The 15,076-nt window shown below is 45.3% G+C and overlaps 1 protein-coding gene across 1 annotated transcript in view; it reads right to left on the minus strand.

The window, feature by feature from the left end:
- The window catches only part of NCAPG (non-SMC condensin I complex subunit G), a 228,311-nt gene that overhangs the window by 87,455 nt on the left and 125,780 nt on the right, over positions 1 to 15,076 (minus strand). The window contains exons 15-16 of the mRNA XM_069202226.1: positions 9,286 to 9,531; positions 1,781 to 1,962 (exon numbers count right to left, since the gene is read on the minus strand). Coding sequence (XP_069058327.1) covers positions 1,781 to 1,962; positions 9,286 to 9,531 — 428 coding nt within the window. The remainder of the gene's footprint in view (positions 1 to 1,780; positions 1,963 to 9,285; positions 9,532 to 15,076) is intronic.

Consider the following 15,076-nt stretch of genomic DNA (forward strand, 5'->3'; position numbering starts at 1 on the left):
AGACCACCGCCCCACATCTAGACTACAGCCTCCTGACCACAGAGGAAGATGACCCCTGCCTTCTGATATTGCTGGACTTGTGAGTTGCATTCAACACAGTCAAACATTATCACCCTCATTTATATCCTGGAGTCTCAAATGGGATTCAATAGCAATGTCCTTCACTGGTTCTCCTGTACCTTTCAAACCAACACTAGTTTGTTCACATGGGTACCTCCAAATCCCAAAAGATATCCAACACCTGTGGAGTGCCCAGTGTTCTACATAAAGCCACTTGGTGCTCATTTCACCAACTACAGCTTGAAGGGTCACCAAAATGCTGAGATACACAACTCTACTTATGTCTCCTTGGCTTCAGACATCCAACACCACAAACGCTGCCTTTACATCATCTACATTTTGATGTCAAGTGCATACCTGAAGCTCAACCCCATGTTATTTGCAGAAAACAACAAAGAAGAAACAGTATAAATGTGACAATGACACAAAACTTCACAATTCAAACCCAAACTAACACCATTTACCATGGCCTTCCAGGCTTCACACTGAAGCCAATGAAGAGTATTCTACATGTTGCAGCAGTTCTCATCCAACTCCTGAAGAAATATGATCACATCACCCCCATCCTGATGGAACGCCAACTCCCTTTTCCAGTCTGAACCATCTTCAAAACCAGCTGCATTTACAAAGCTATCATGACCACCACCCTGCGTATTTTCAGGAGAGGCTTAGCATCTCTCGTGTTGCTCAGCACACCCTTAGCCAGGCCACTCTCAGACTGCAGACAGAGTGGGAAAAAACAAACAAAAAAAAAACAAGTCAGTAGGGCCTTCCCTCGTTCCACTCTTACCCATCAGGAACACTCCAGGGCTGCTCCAATTTAGGAAAGCATTTAAGAGACAATTATTTAAATAACAATACATGACAATGCAAGAACTATCCATAACTCAGCTACCACTCCTATCACTGGTTGCCATTATGCTCGTCTTTGTACAGTGCTCCACTGCCTTTTCACTAGGTTTGCACTACAGAAATGCCATAAACACACAATCATACTTTTACCCCAGAAACTCTGGGCAGAATTTAAAAAGAATAGGCAAGTGTGAAAATGTAAGTAAACAGAAACACATCCCAAGGCCTAATTTACTTTCCATAGAATTCAGTCATTTGGTCTTCGGCAGTAGCCCAGGGAGCATATCTATGGGCCTCCAGGCCTTTGTGTGCCAAAGCTTGTGTTTTCATGCAATATGTATAATGCATGAGATGAACAGCCCTTAAAACCAGCACTTCAACCACACCTCAGAAAAAAGATCCCTGTTGCCCTGCTTCCCGTCAGTGATGGGCAGCAAAACAGGGCAGGTACACGAGGGAGAGTTAGAATACATGCATTCAACCACTAGATGGAAGAATAATCTGGATGGTGGCTATTTGCGAAGCAAGAAATGGGTGCCCGTGCATGCACTTCAACTTACAAACATGTGCGGTTTTGATTATTGTGTTTAAGACCCAGGTCTCCCGGTTATGTTTTCGCTCAGTCACACATGGTCTTTATTAGTTACCTGAATACATGCTGCACCGTAATCATGATTGCTATAAATCATTCAGTAATACTTTGTCAAATGAAAAAAAAAAAATAGTTATTGGCAAAACGTTTTTAAACACAAAGGAAATCTTAAATATTTACTACATATTTTTTTAAATAAACCCCGAACCACACCTTTAGGAATGTGTAACTAAGCATAACAGAAAATGAACTGGGAAAATAAAGAAAAGTATTTACCTATTTGCATAAGCGTAAATGGGGAAAAATACTCCTAAACAATGCCTAAGCCGTGTGTCATCTTCTGTCACGGGATTGTACCAGAGTAATACAAGACGCTGTAGCAGTTTGGCACTTATAAGCCTTCCTGAGAACATCAATTTTGCAAGCCCTTCAGCAGCTTCTGTCCTGAGTTCAGAAACCTTGAGAGACAGTAAAAGAGCAAAAACATAACGTACATTACCTTATTAACATGACGTTTAACACTGGCATATTAATGTACCCAAAAAAGAAATATATCAGCATCATCAAGTATTAATAAGCGACTTTATGCTGAATTTGTCACAAGTTCTTGTGAAGTATGTGTCAGACTAAGAAAAATGGATGCTGAGGAATTAAAGAAGTGGAAAATGTCTCATTTTCTTCCAGTATGACTTGCTGCTTACTCAGGTTGTGATGAACTCTAGAGAACAGAGGATGCATTTTTCCTTCATGACCCACCTGCTTTTTATCAATAAGTAAGCCAAATATTTAACTGTAAAAATTTTGCAAATCTAACTTACCACATCTACAATAGGTTGCACTAATCAGTCTTTCATACAGTGATGTTGAATGGTTTGTTCTCATTTGATTGTCCCTTTTGACTGCAGATGTAATTTCCTAGTCTACTGATGACACTTAACGTTTTAATTAGGTCTCTAGAAAACAGGATTATGAATGTTATGAGTGACATTTTAAGATGGTTCCCATTAGCTTTGGTCGTAGAATCAAGCAATATGAGGAAGTTGACTGTCCACTGAGTTACTCCTCTGATAGTTCTCTCTCAACGGTATTATTAAAATATGGAAACATGTAATCATTTATGAACTTAGCTGTCACCAGTCAAAGGCTACCTGTTGGCCGAATAATAAGATTTGTTGGTCCAGGACCAGACACTCAAAAATTGCACCAGACTCTGCTGGACCCAGGAGAGTCGTTTGATTGCAGTTTTATCACCCAGAAGGAGAGTTATTGCCAAAAGGAGGAAAATGCAGGGCTGGTAGCCCAGTAGGGACTGGACTTCTGCTGATCTGGAGAAGACCTTGTGGGATGTCGAATCCTGTAGCCAGAAACACCTCCCCAGGACTGTGGACCGAAGAATAGCCCCTAGGAAGACCCCGTCAACTGCACGGCATCCTTAAGCACCTTCAGCATCCTCTATCGCTTGCATCAGGACCACTCCATAGAAGTCAATAACAAGGAGTCACTGATGCTGGAACTGGACTAAAGACTGCTTTTCCTAAGGATGTAACTGTTCTGTTGGACCTTGCTGGTCTCTGCTGGAGTTGGTAGCTCAAACTTTGTAAGAAGTTCGTAATTTTTAAATTTGTTGAATTTGCCAATATTTGATCATGGTTAAGCAAAATTTCTCAATTAATTGTTTCTTGTAAATTCCATATCTCTGGAACCCTCCATGGATCTTTTTCATTTTGGTGTCCATAAATTCATGAAAATATCTTATTTTTTTTACAAATTGGTGTCAAATTTCTTTCCTCTTCAATTGTTTTGATGCTGGTTCAATGCTTTACACTTGTTCCTTTGTGTAAGCATGACTGCTCATGGCCACAGAGCAAAGGTTTAACAAATAAAACCTGACTGGTCTCATAGGAATAGGTAGTCTATTACACAGTGAGGTCACACAATCACACCGTATAATACACCTAATTTCCTCACATTGCATGAACTCCAACTGGGATTCTGTTTCCAAGGTAAGGGGAAACAAATACTCCAAACATGTTCTGCTATCCAATGCTCTACTTGCCCAGGTTTAAGTTTCTATTCAAGACGTCAACAAGCTCTAGCACCACAGCCTTTCACTGCTGAACCAAACTCTCAAGTACACCTAGCATAGCCAATTGAATATCACCCCAGAGTACATGAATATCTTGAAGCCAACAGAACAGTAATATATGAGGATTTTATAGGTCTTTAGTTGGAATAGGTTCTTCATCTTTGCCTGAAGAAGCAGATATTCCAGGAAAAGACTTACCATATCTTAGTCTTGCTAAATGTGGCTAATTTTGTTTCTTTGCTTTAAAGTATGTTTGTCAACCATCGGAGATTTACAACTACATTGTTCTCAGCCATCTCCATTCAATAGCACAGTGATTATAAATATTTAAACAAGAGCCTTGAGGTTTCTTTTCAGTTAGAAAAGTACTACTTCTAAGATAATTTAACCTGTTCATTAAGTAAAACCACTAACACCTCCCACTCAAGGAAGCTGTATTAGTAGCTTGTAGAGCATTCATGTCAAGGTTGAATGCTAATTGTTTTTCCTAAACAAGTTACTTACCTTCGGTAATGCTCTCTTAGTTGGAAACAGATTCTTCACCTTGAGAGTAGTCCCAGGATCTAGACTAGATCAGGAAGATCATAAAATGATTGCCCTCATGCACAGAGAGATTTGGCTGTGCACCTCCGTGTTGACTTTGTTCCACCCCAGTGGTGGTGGAGCACCAAATAAGTATCACCCCTGCACACCGACATGAGGTATTTATTAATTCTGTCCGCATCGTCAGAGAGAGACCAAAAGAAAAATAAGCCATTCGACAGAATGGGACGCTGAGGTACAATCTGCAGTTAAAATATTCAATAGAAAGAGGGTTTTATAACTTAAGTAACGTGCCCTTTTGAGGTATACTTCTAACCACAGATTCCTCACCTTTGGAATATATACCAAATCAGTACGTGCTAGAGGTGGTGGGTCTCTGGAATGCCTCATACGAAAAAGTCTTGCAGGACCGAACAGGCAAAATGTCCTTTCCATTAGACCTGGCTGTCAGGGCAGGAGTGCTTTGTGAACCTGTGTATTGACAACTACATTGATGCCTGGCAGAGGTCAAGGATAGCCACTCCACATGCGAGTGCAGTGGTAGCAGCCTTTGCCCTGGTGGAATGGGCTGTCAACTCCTTCAAAGTATGCTTCTTGTACAGTGTGTAGCAGATCTTAGTGTAGAAGGCCATCCACCTTGACAAAGTCCCTTTCTGCTCTCTCTTGCCATTCTTTGCTCCCAAGAACCCCACAAACAGATGATCATTCACCCGACAGGCTTTGGTGAGCAAGTTACTTACCTTCAGTAACAACATATCTGGTGGAGACACATTCTAGTTGCAGATTCCTTACCTTAGAATTACCTCCAGGACTGGATCCGAAGATTTTTCTTCGAGCAGTAACCCTGCACACTATCAGGTGGCATTGGTTGACTCTGCGTCTGTCGTCGTAGTTGCCGTAATGACGCTGCGGTTGTATGAAGGTGCCACCCCAGCACGCTGACGTCCATTTCTTTTCCCGACTTTCCACACCAGTACAGCGGAGCCATGATAAACAGAGTGGTGTGCCAGAACTAGGGCTCTGAAAGGGGAATCCCTGTCCCTAGAAATCAAGTTGCAGTGCAGGGAGGATGGGCAGGTCCGGTAAGGAATCTGCAACTAGAATATGTCTCTACCAGATAAATCATTCCCAGAGGTAAGCACCTTGTTCATCTGATAGATACTTCTAATTCGGATTCCCTGCCTCTGAATAGATAACCTCGGTGGTGGGCTGCAAACCAAGATCAGGACCTAACAACCAAAGTAGCCATATCTGGGGACCTGACTGCCCAGGTAGTAATGATTTCTGAACATGTACAGGGATGCCCACGTTGCTACCTGGCAGATGTCTAGGACAGGAACTCCATGTGCTAACGCTGTGGTGGCAGCAGCTGAATGGTGGAGTGAGCACGCAAGCCCTCAGGAGGTTGCTTCTTTGCTAAAGCACAGCACATTTTGATGCAAAGCACCACCAACCTCAAGATGGTTCGCTTCTGCACCGCACCCACATATCCTATAAAGAGTTGGTCGTCCACCCGGAAATCTTTATTGAGAATGAGGTAGAAAGGCAACTCTTTTTGGATCCAGACAGTGGAGTGTCTCCTCTTCTGAGAGGGAAGTGGGGCATGCGTAGAAAGTAGGCAAAGTAATGGATTGGCCTACCTGATAAGGCATAACAAACCTTGGGAAGGAAGGAGGCTCTGGTACGAAGCACCACTTTGTCAAGATAGACAGATGAAAATGATGGCTTCAAAGAATGTCTGAAGCTCACTCACTCTGAGAGCAGAGGTGATGACAATCAGGAAAGCAGTTAGTGAGGAGTCAAAAGGTACAATTACGTAGCAGCTCAAAAGGGGCACACATAAGGATCATGTTCAAATCCCACTGGGGCATTATGAACAGGGTCGCTGTAAACAAATGGGTGAGTCCCTTAAGGAACCTCCCAACAATGGGAAACTTGCATAGGGAAGGTTCATCTGGCAATCTGAGAAAGACAGAGAAGGCAGATAAGTAGCCTTTAAGGGTTTCCCAAAGAAAATCCCCTGCTGGGAAAGAGAGAGGATGAACAGTAGAACCTCAGACAAAGGTGCAGAAAGGGCATCAGACTTGTTGGTATACCATACCACAAATGTGTGCCAACGACATGCGTATACAGTTTTGGTGGAGGGACGCTTGGGTGCCAAGATAACATTACAGACTTCGGACGGAAGATTGAAAGCTGTCAACTGCCGCCGCTCAATCACCACGCAATAAGACGAAGACTGGACAGGTTCGGTTGGAGAACCGTCCCCTGCTGCTGCGACAAAAGATCCTCCCGAGGGGCAGTCTGGTCAGAGGATCCGTGGCCATGCCCAAGAGCTCGTGATACCATACTCTTCATATCCACTCCGGAGCCACAAGGATTACTTCGGCCCAGTCACTCCTAATCTTCTTCAGAACTTTGGGCAGAAGTGGTATTGGAGAAAAGGCGTAAAGGAGGCCTGAGGTCCAATGGAGACCAAAGCGCAAAACAGCTGGCATTGTGCGTTCTCTGCAGAGGCAAACCGTTCTAACCATGGCTCTTTCCAAAGCTGAAAGAGACCTTGCGCCACCTCCAGATGGAGACGCCATTCATGATTGACTATGCCCACTAGATGTTGAACCACCAGGGTTATGCCCTAGTGTTCGAGCCAAGCCAGATGGACAAAGCCTCTTGACAAAGGGTCCACGACCCCACTCCGCCCTGCTTGTTGCAGTACCACATGGCGGTGGTGTTGTCCATGAACCAAAAAAACAAAAGCACACAGTTCCAGCCAATAGACAAGTACAAATGTATACAGTAAGTAATAGAGTCTATGAGTCTGCTCTTATTAGAACAAGAGCCCTCACTCCCCAAATGGTGACATGCTTCATCATGGGGCTTTTGCTCCTCGTAAGGCCGGCACTGCAATGCCTGACGGGCCCCTCATGGGGGCTCTTTGCCGGAGATCTTTTGAGTGTAAAGAATGCCAGTAGCTGAGTGCTAGTATGTGGGATTGGTATATGACTATGTGAAAATAAAAATTGCTAGAGGTCTGGAAATATCGTATTTAACCAACCCAGACCCCTGTCATGATTAAAAACAGGGTGTGGGATTAGAAGTAATGTCTAGTCCACCCTCAGAAACAAAAAAACTGTCAGTCCCTGATTGGGGGAATGTGGCGAGTTAGAGTACAGAACTAACTATACTTCTATCATCGGGGTCAACATGTTTCTCGAAAAAAATGTCTGTTAAGATCGGTGCGATTCGTCATGACCAAAAAACGTACCTAATCCATGTGTTATAACCCAATACGGGATTTCTTCGTACCACAAAAACCCTCCTTGTATTAAAGGATGGGCCCCATTGGAATAGAGATAAGCATCAGTGGTCCAGGCTTGTATAGTCAACCCGCTCGTGTGGCCACTGGGTGGATAACCTACCCCTGCTCCGCGTCCCAGAAAAAAGATGCCCACTAGATGTTGAACCACTAGGGTTATGCTCTAGTGTTCGAGGCAAGCCAGATGGACAAAGCCTCTTGACAAAGGGTCCACGACCCCACTCCGCCCTGCTTGTTGCAGTACCACACGGCAGTGGTGTTGTCCGTGAACACCTGCACCACTTTCCCCTTTGAGAGAGAGAGAAGGAATGCTTTCTTTGCAAGCCTTATCGCCCAAAGCCTCAAAAAAACTGATGTGGAGGCCGGACTCCGCTGGAGACCAGAGCCCTCTGATCTCCACCTCTCCCATGTGGCCGCCCCATCCCAGGAGTGACGCGTCTGTCATTACTGTAAGATCTGGCTGGGGAAGCGACAGAGATCAGCCACTGACCCAATTGCGTTTCAAATCCACCACTTCAGATTTTGTGCAGTTCCCTCCGAGATCTGGACCATGTCTGAGAGGTTCCCCTGATGCTGCACCCACTGGAACTACAGATAACAGTGCAGATCCCACATATACCATCTGGCATGTGTCACTAGCAGGATGCAGGATGCCATGAGGCCCAGCAGCCTCAGTCATTCTCACCAAAATCCAGGATAGGGGGCCAAAACATCGGTATCCTATCCTGAACTCGCTTTTCGGAAGGATAAGCCCGAAACCGGACTGTGTCCAGAACAGCTCAGATGAAGGGGAGCATCTGTTGGGACTTCGGCACGTTTATAGTGAACCCCAGTGAATGCAGAAGGTTCGCCATAGTCTGAAGGTGGGAGACGACCTTTTGGGGTGTGCTCGCCTTCAACAGCCAGTCATCGAAGTAGTGGAAGCACTTAAGAAATCTGACTTCCAGAAAACAGAGTGAAAAAATTGTCAGTAGGTAGAAACCTTTATCGGGTCTGATGCCAAGCAGCATCAGCTCTACACCGACTTCCTGGGCCTGAACTCCAGACTTTTCCCATTCACCTGACCTTGTATCTGACCCATGCTTATTGTGGTCAGCCTTAAACCTTACATTTGTCCTGGTCCACGGTTAGCACTATGCTATTTTTGGCACTAAGATTTCATTCAAGTTTTAAGAATCCACATATCCATTAGTCTTTATTGGATTTTTGTTGTTTTGTTCTATGTTCGTGAAAATATTCCATCTTTATATAAGCTGTCATGGAATTTTACTGTGTTGTGTTTTGAACTTTCTGTTTTTGGACTTTTAAATGCTTTACACATTGTGTTACGTTAAGTCTGTTTGGTCTATGTCACAACTACCAGGAGTCGCACTCAGATTTCAATGACTGAAAAATTAACATGGCCTACAAGAATAGTGATATCACTTGTGGCATCCATCTCAACTGTTAATGCATTTTATCACACTAACCTAAAGCAATTCTTGGCATTTCATCTACGGCAGTGCTAAGCAATGTGAGCGCAATGTGAGCAAATATGAGTAGAAATAAGAAGCATATTGGGAGAATGTTTTTTCGGTTTTATACTTTCACTTTTATACACAATTTCTCTCACACCAACAGTCTTGGATAACGAGCAAGTGAACTATCGAAAACCAAAGGGATAGAAGGTAAACATCCTACTAGGTTTTTCTGTTTAAGCATCTCTAACAAACACACCACACTGAAAGTTCAAACATGCCCAACACCAGATTCATTAGGTAATATAAAGTGAAGTAGCATTAACCTAAAGTTTAAATAAAATAATCAATATGGGAATATACCAATTACATATAATACCTCACTGTCTAAAAAGCTGGACAGAAGCTGCAAGATGTTATTTGCAGTAGCAGTCTCTTCTTCAACTTCTTTACTTTCATCCTCTTTCTCCTCAGAGTCTTCATTTCTGTTCCCAGTATCTTCAGTTTGAGTGTCATCAGTACCCACTTTTTTAGCTTTGAAAGTTTCCATTCCAAACAGCATCAGCTGGTCAAAGACGGCTTTGAGTGCACTAATCTTTACCTTAACTTCATCAATTTGAGAAATCTAAATTGAAAGGAAACATGATGGGCATTCAAAGCTGATAAGTTTGAGAAAGTAAGGTACATAATATAAAATATGCATTCTTTAAATACTGTCAAACTAAATATAGCATTAACAAACAGGTTACCTGTTTCTGTTTGAGACCATATACCTGCAGAACCCACACCTTTTGAATATTCATCCGAGTGTTAGACTGGAACCAGAAATTCTCAAGCAGTACCCCAGAGCACTGACAGATGGTGCTATGTGACTCAGCACAGAGGTTGTTCTGCTCTGGAAGTGACATGTGGTGGCCTATACCGGCACCACCCATGTGTGCAGACTTCAGTTGTTTTCTCATCGTTCCACACCATCAGAGAGAGAATCAGATCTCTAAATTGGGACTGACCAGTGTGCAGATCTGTAATAGGGACGTTTTTCAATTAAAATAATCCAATTCACAGTACGAGGAGAATGGGAGACTGTGAGGAATCTCCAGTTAAAGTCTCTACCAGAAAAGGCGTTCTTCTGACAGAGACATCTAATGGCAGAGTCCTTAAATTTTGTAAAGATACCAAAGACGTACATCCCAGGTGGTGGGTCTGTGAACTGACTCAAATCAAAAAGTCCTGAAGAACTAAAATGGTGAAGTGCCCTTCTTAACAGACCTAGCTGCCCAGACAGTAGTCCTATGTGAATGTATGGAGGGACGCCCATGTAACCACCTAGCAAATATCAGGCACCCTGACGTTCTGCCCCTTTTCAGAGAGGCATCAGAGGAAAGGTAAACAGTATTTCTGAGTTTCATTCCATGCAGAACGCATCTCCAAGTGACAGATGCCTTGCAAACTTCAATGTGCAAAACTGCTGCCATTGACATTCTCGGTGGTGGTGAAAAGATCAGGCCAAGGTTCTTCCTATTCATGGTAAAGTCCTTCTGGTGTAAATGCCACACAATGCATCAATGGTTGAGTCTGTCTGCCCTCGCGTTTAGAGATCCCGCCAGGTAGCAGGCCACCAGGAAAGTCCCCAGGTGTTCCAGCTATGTCCAGGGGCGCATAGGCTCCTGTCACAGGGCCCATTACCCCATTTCAACGGGTTTAGTGCAGTACCACATGGTGGTCTCCTCTTTACTGGAAGGAAGTAAATCTTTTAACCCCAAGCAGATGGCTCAGATCCCTAACACTGATATGAAGTTGAGCTGCCGCTGGAGACCAAGGCATCTGATCACCACCATCCCCATATGGCCACCCCAACTAAGAAGCGATGCATAGGTCACCAGTGCTAGCTCTAGGTGGGGCATAGAGGGGGTCTGCCACCGACCACAGTGTGCTTCCTCAGCCACCACTGTAGGGCTTTAGCAATAATCTCCAAAATCTGGACCTAATCACAGAAATCCCTCCCGGACTGTGCCCACTGGGACTTCAGATCCCACTGCAGAGCCCACATATGTCATCTGGCATGCTTGCTGAGCAGGATGCAGTAGGTCATCACCCATGCAGCCTCACTGAAATCCAAGACCAAGGCTCAAACATCGGGATCATAGCCCACATGCACTGGACTTTCTGCTCTGGGGGAGAGGCGCAAAGCCACACTGAGTCCAAAATAGCTATGAAAAAGAGGAGCATCTGCAAAGGAGTCAGGTATGACTGTCACGTTGCTAATGAATCCTATCAGTGTCAGGAAGTTTGCCATAGGCTGGAGGTGGATGGCAGCTGTCTGACGCAAGACTGCCTTCAGCAGCCAGTTGTCAAGGTAGAGGAAGGCTAGGACCCTGACCTCTGAAGATGTGCTTTAAACAAAGCCATCAGTTTCATGAACACCTCAGGGGCACTGCTCCTGTCTAAATGCAAACCACAGATAACGCTGGTGTGCCTGCAGGACAGGATGTGGAAATAAAGGTCCTGCAGGTCCAATGCTATCTTCCAGTCTCCTCGGTAGAGGACAGACAAGACAGAGGGGCCAGGGTGAGCATCTTGAATTTATCCTTCTGCATAAAGGCACTTGGAAGATGGTCATCGCAGATGGTATTGAAGGCCTCCAACATTTTTTGGCACCAATAAGTAGCAGGAATGTCAACCACAACAAACTTCTGCTGCCTGCACCGTCTCTTTGCCTACTTGGGACAAAAGAGCCTGCACTTCCTGCTGCAATACAGTCAGATGGGAATCAGTGAGCCAGTCTGAGGATGGTAGAAGGTGACACGGGGTTGTGAGGAATGGTATGGCGTAACCCCACTGAACAATTTGCAGGACCCACTTGCCCAATGTTACTGCATGCCACCCTGGCAAAAAATGTCTCATCCTGCTGAGATGGTCAAGGGCACGCTAGGGGTAGAATATGGGCTTGCCCCTGTTCTCCATGTAGTATGGGGGTACCACAGCGCTGAAAGATTGCTGGCAGTAAGAAAACCCTCTACCATAGTCATAGAGGGGTCAACACTGGTGATGTGAGGGAGCAGACAGGCTCAGGAAGTATGCTGCAGCCCCGCTATCTTTGAAGCATTCCAAGGCCAAGTGTGCTTTATGCCCCTAAAAGACGAGAACCGTGGAAGAGCATGTCCATGAAGCTTACACCTGGACCACAACCAGCCATTCCTGCGAAGTGCTACACTGGTGCCTGTGGCTCTACAAAGAGTCTGTGGTATCTAGACCACAGCAAGTGTGAATTTAGCCAGATCATGCCCATCCTGTGTGGCCTGAGAGAGGATGGTATTCACTTGGATGAATGTATTACAGGGAACATCAGTTGTAGGAAGCTGGCCTGGTGTTTGGCAAGCACCTATGGTGTTATCACCTTATACCAGGTCCAAGTATCCCCTATTAGTGAAGTGGAGGCAGTGTCTAGGAAGCCAGGGCTCTCCAGAGGTAGCTGTTGATGAGCAGCCAAGACTTATCTAGGAGACATGCAAAGCTTATGCAGTACCACTACAGTCACACAGCACTATCACTCATGAAATAACCACACAGTGTTACAAAAGTAAAGGTACTTTATTAGGGTAACACAAATACTAGAATACTAATAGGCAGTCCCCCAACTGGAGATAGGTAATCACACTATTATACACACATTAGCAATCAGTAGAGAGCATAAAAAGCAATAAGCATTGGCAAAACCAATAGAAACTAGTGCAGGCCCTAGGGGAAGACCAAACCGTATATTAAATAAGTGGAATGCAAGATACAGTCCCCCACCCAAGGATGTGGAATCGTTAGAGGGGACCTGAAGGAACAAGGGACCTCAAAAGGTGAGTACTAGAGTGACCTCCAGCATCCACGAGAGCAGAGGTAAGCACCTGGTTTTTCCCAAACCCAACAGGAGGACTTTGGAAAAAGATTGTGTAAGATCCAAACAAGACTGGAAGAACCCAAAGGTGAATTCTGGCAGAAGAGGACCTGCAGAGGAAGGGGAACAAGTCCAGTTTGTGATGAAGTGTCCATTTGTGGCAGGAGCCACTACCCATCCTTCTGTGGATGCTGGACCAGGTCGACGGTGGACAAAGTCCAGCTTTGCGGCACAGAAGATGATCAGGAGTCCCTGGAGTGATGCAGGTGATGTCCCATGTTGACAGTCAGATTGCAGTCAGTCAGTGGTGCAGAAAGGCCAATCAACAAGCTAATCAACAAGCTAATCAACAAGCTTTAGCAAATGCAAGAGAGGAAGACAACTCGCAAGGCTGAAGAGGACCAGCAAGGCCCAGGAGACTCGACCAAAGGAAGGGAGGCAGGGGTGACCCTCAGCAGTCGGGAGAGTCACACAAAGAGGAAGCAGCCCCTACAGGGAACCTACTGGCAAGCTGGCACAGCAGTCTCAGTGATTCCCCCTCAGCAGACCTTAACAGAAGTCCCACATCGCTGGAGAAGAGAAGAGGAGACCGTGCTTGGCAGGAAGAAGTGCTACACGGAGCCTGAAGATCCCTTTGAGGAGTAGAAAACAAGCCTTGATATCTGCAAGAGTCATGGTGCACAGGGGTACTGTCCTGCAAGGAGAGGCAAGGGCTTACGATCTCCTAAGTTGGATAAGCTGGTAGAGAGGATCGAGGGGACCACTCGCGACCACCACCTGTGGTGTAGGATGCCCGCAGTTCCGGAGGAGAGCAGATCCATGCAGCCGGTCGTCGTTGCAGTTGGTGCCTGCAGAGGGAGGAGAGTGACTCCTTCACTCTAAGGGAAATTCCTTCTTACGCAGGCTGAAGACTCGCTGCCCTCAGGTGATGCACAGGTGGGGAAATGTTTCAGTTGCTGGAAGGAGCTGGAGAAACAATGTTGCAGAGCGGAGTCGTCGCTGAAGTTGCAGACTGTTGGTTCCTGAAGGGTCCTGTTGCAGTCCCAGTGGCCAGAAGATGAAGTAAACGATGCAGTGGAGTCCTGCTGGAATATTGCACATCGTATCTGAGAACCCACCGAAGAGGGAGACCCTTAACAGCCCAGGAAAGGCGATTGGTCACCTAGCACGGTGACCACCTATCAGGAGGGGGCTGTGACGTCACCGACCTGTCCACTCAGATGCCCCAAGGGGTCTCTGCCCACCTTAGAATCAAGATGGCAGAATAAAGTGGACAGCTGAAGGAGCTCTGGGAACCACCCCAGGGGTGGTGTTGGACACTGACTTGAAAAAATATGCATTTCGGTTGGTAGGATTCCGAATGTTATGATCATGTGATGAAATATAAAGTGTAAACAAAGATGGTGTCCAACAGGCAAACGAAGGCAGAAATGCCGAAACGCGTTCTTGTTGCTTTTTCTTAATAAATTATAGCTAATACACGCCTTGGAGTGCTGACCCTCTATTTCATTGCAAGAGGAAAGTATAAATTTCAGAACGCGGTGGCGCGCGTTATATATCTAGCACTACCAGGTGCTTTGGTGAGGAGCGACCATGCCAAATTTGTGTATGTATATATATATATATATATATATATATATATATATATATATATATATATATACACACACACACACACACAAGTAAACAGTAATAGGCATAGCAAAGGTTAGAAAACAGTGCCAATACCAATAAGCAATAGTGACCCTAGGGGGAGCCCAAACCATATACTAAAAAAAATGGAATGTGAACACAGCTAGTAAGTGGAATGTGTAGAGAGGAGCTCAGAGTACTAGAAAACCACAGAGGTAAGTAACATAGTATTCCCCCAGTGACCAGGAATGCAGAAGTTAATCACTGGATTTTGCCGAAACCACCCAAAAGGAGGGAAAGAAGAAAAAGAGGACACCCAGACAAAACTGCAAGAAACCAGCGGTGGATTCCTGAAGGAGAAGACCTGTGGAGAGAGTGGACCAAATCCAATAGTCACAATGGAGTCCAGGAGGAGTAGGAGCTACTACTCACCCAACTGTACTTGCAGGAGTTGGTCGTTGGTGAGGAAGAACTGGTCAGCACTGCAGACACAGAAGTCACAGAAGAAGCCCTCTACAGAAAGGGATCCCATGCTGCCGAAGAACCACACAGGGGGCTGGGCGTCGCAGGAAGGAGTGGGGGCTGGAGCTAAACGTCGCCTGAAGATCCTTTGGAGGAGATATAAACAAGACTTGGCAGCAGCAAGAGACGC

This window comes from Pleurodeles waltl, chromosome 1_2 (assembly GCF_031143425.1).
Source record: "Pleurodeles waltl isolate 20211129_DDA chromosome 1_2, aPleWal1.hap1.20221129, whole genome shotgun sequence".
Classification (NCBI taxonomy): Eukaryota; Metazoa; Chordata; class Amphibia; order Caudata; family Salamandridae; genus Pleurodeles; species Pleurodeles waltl.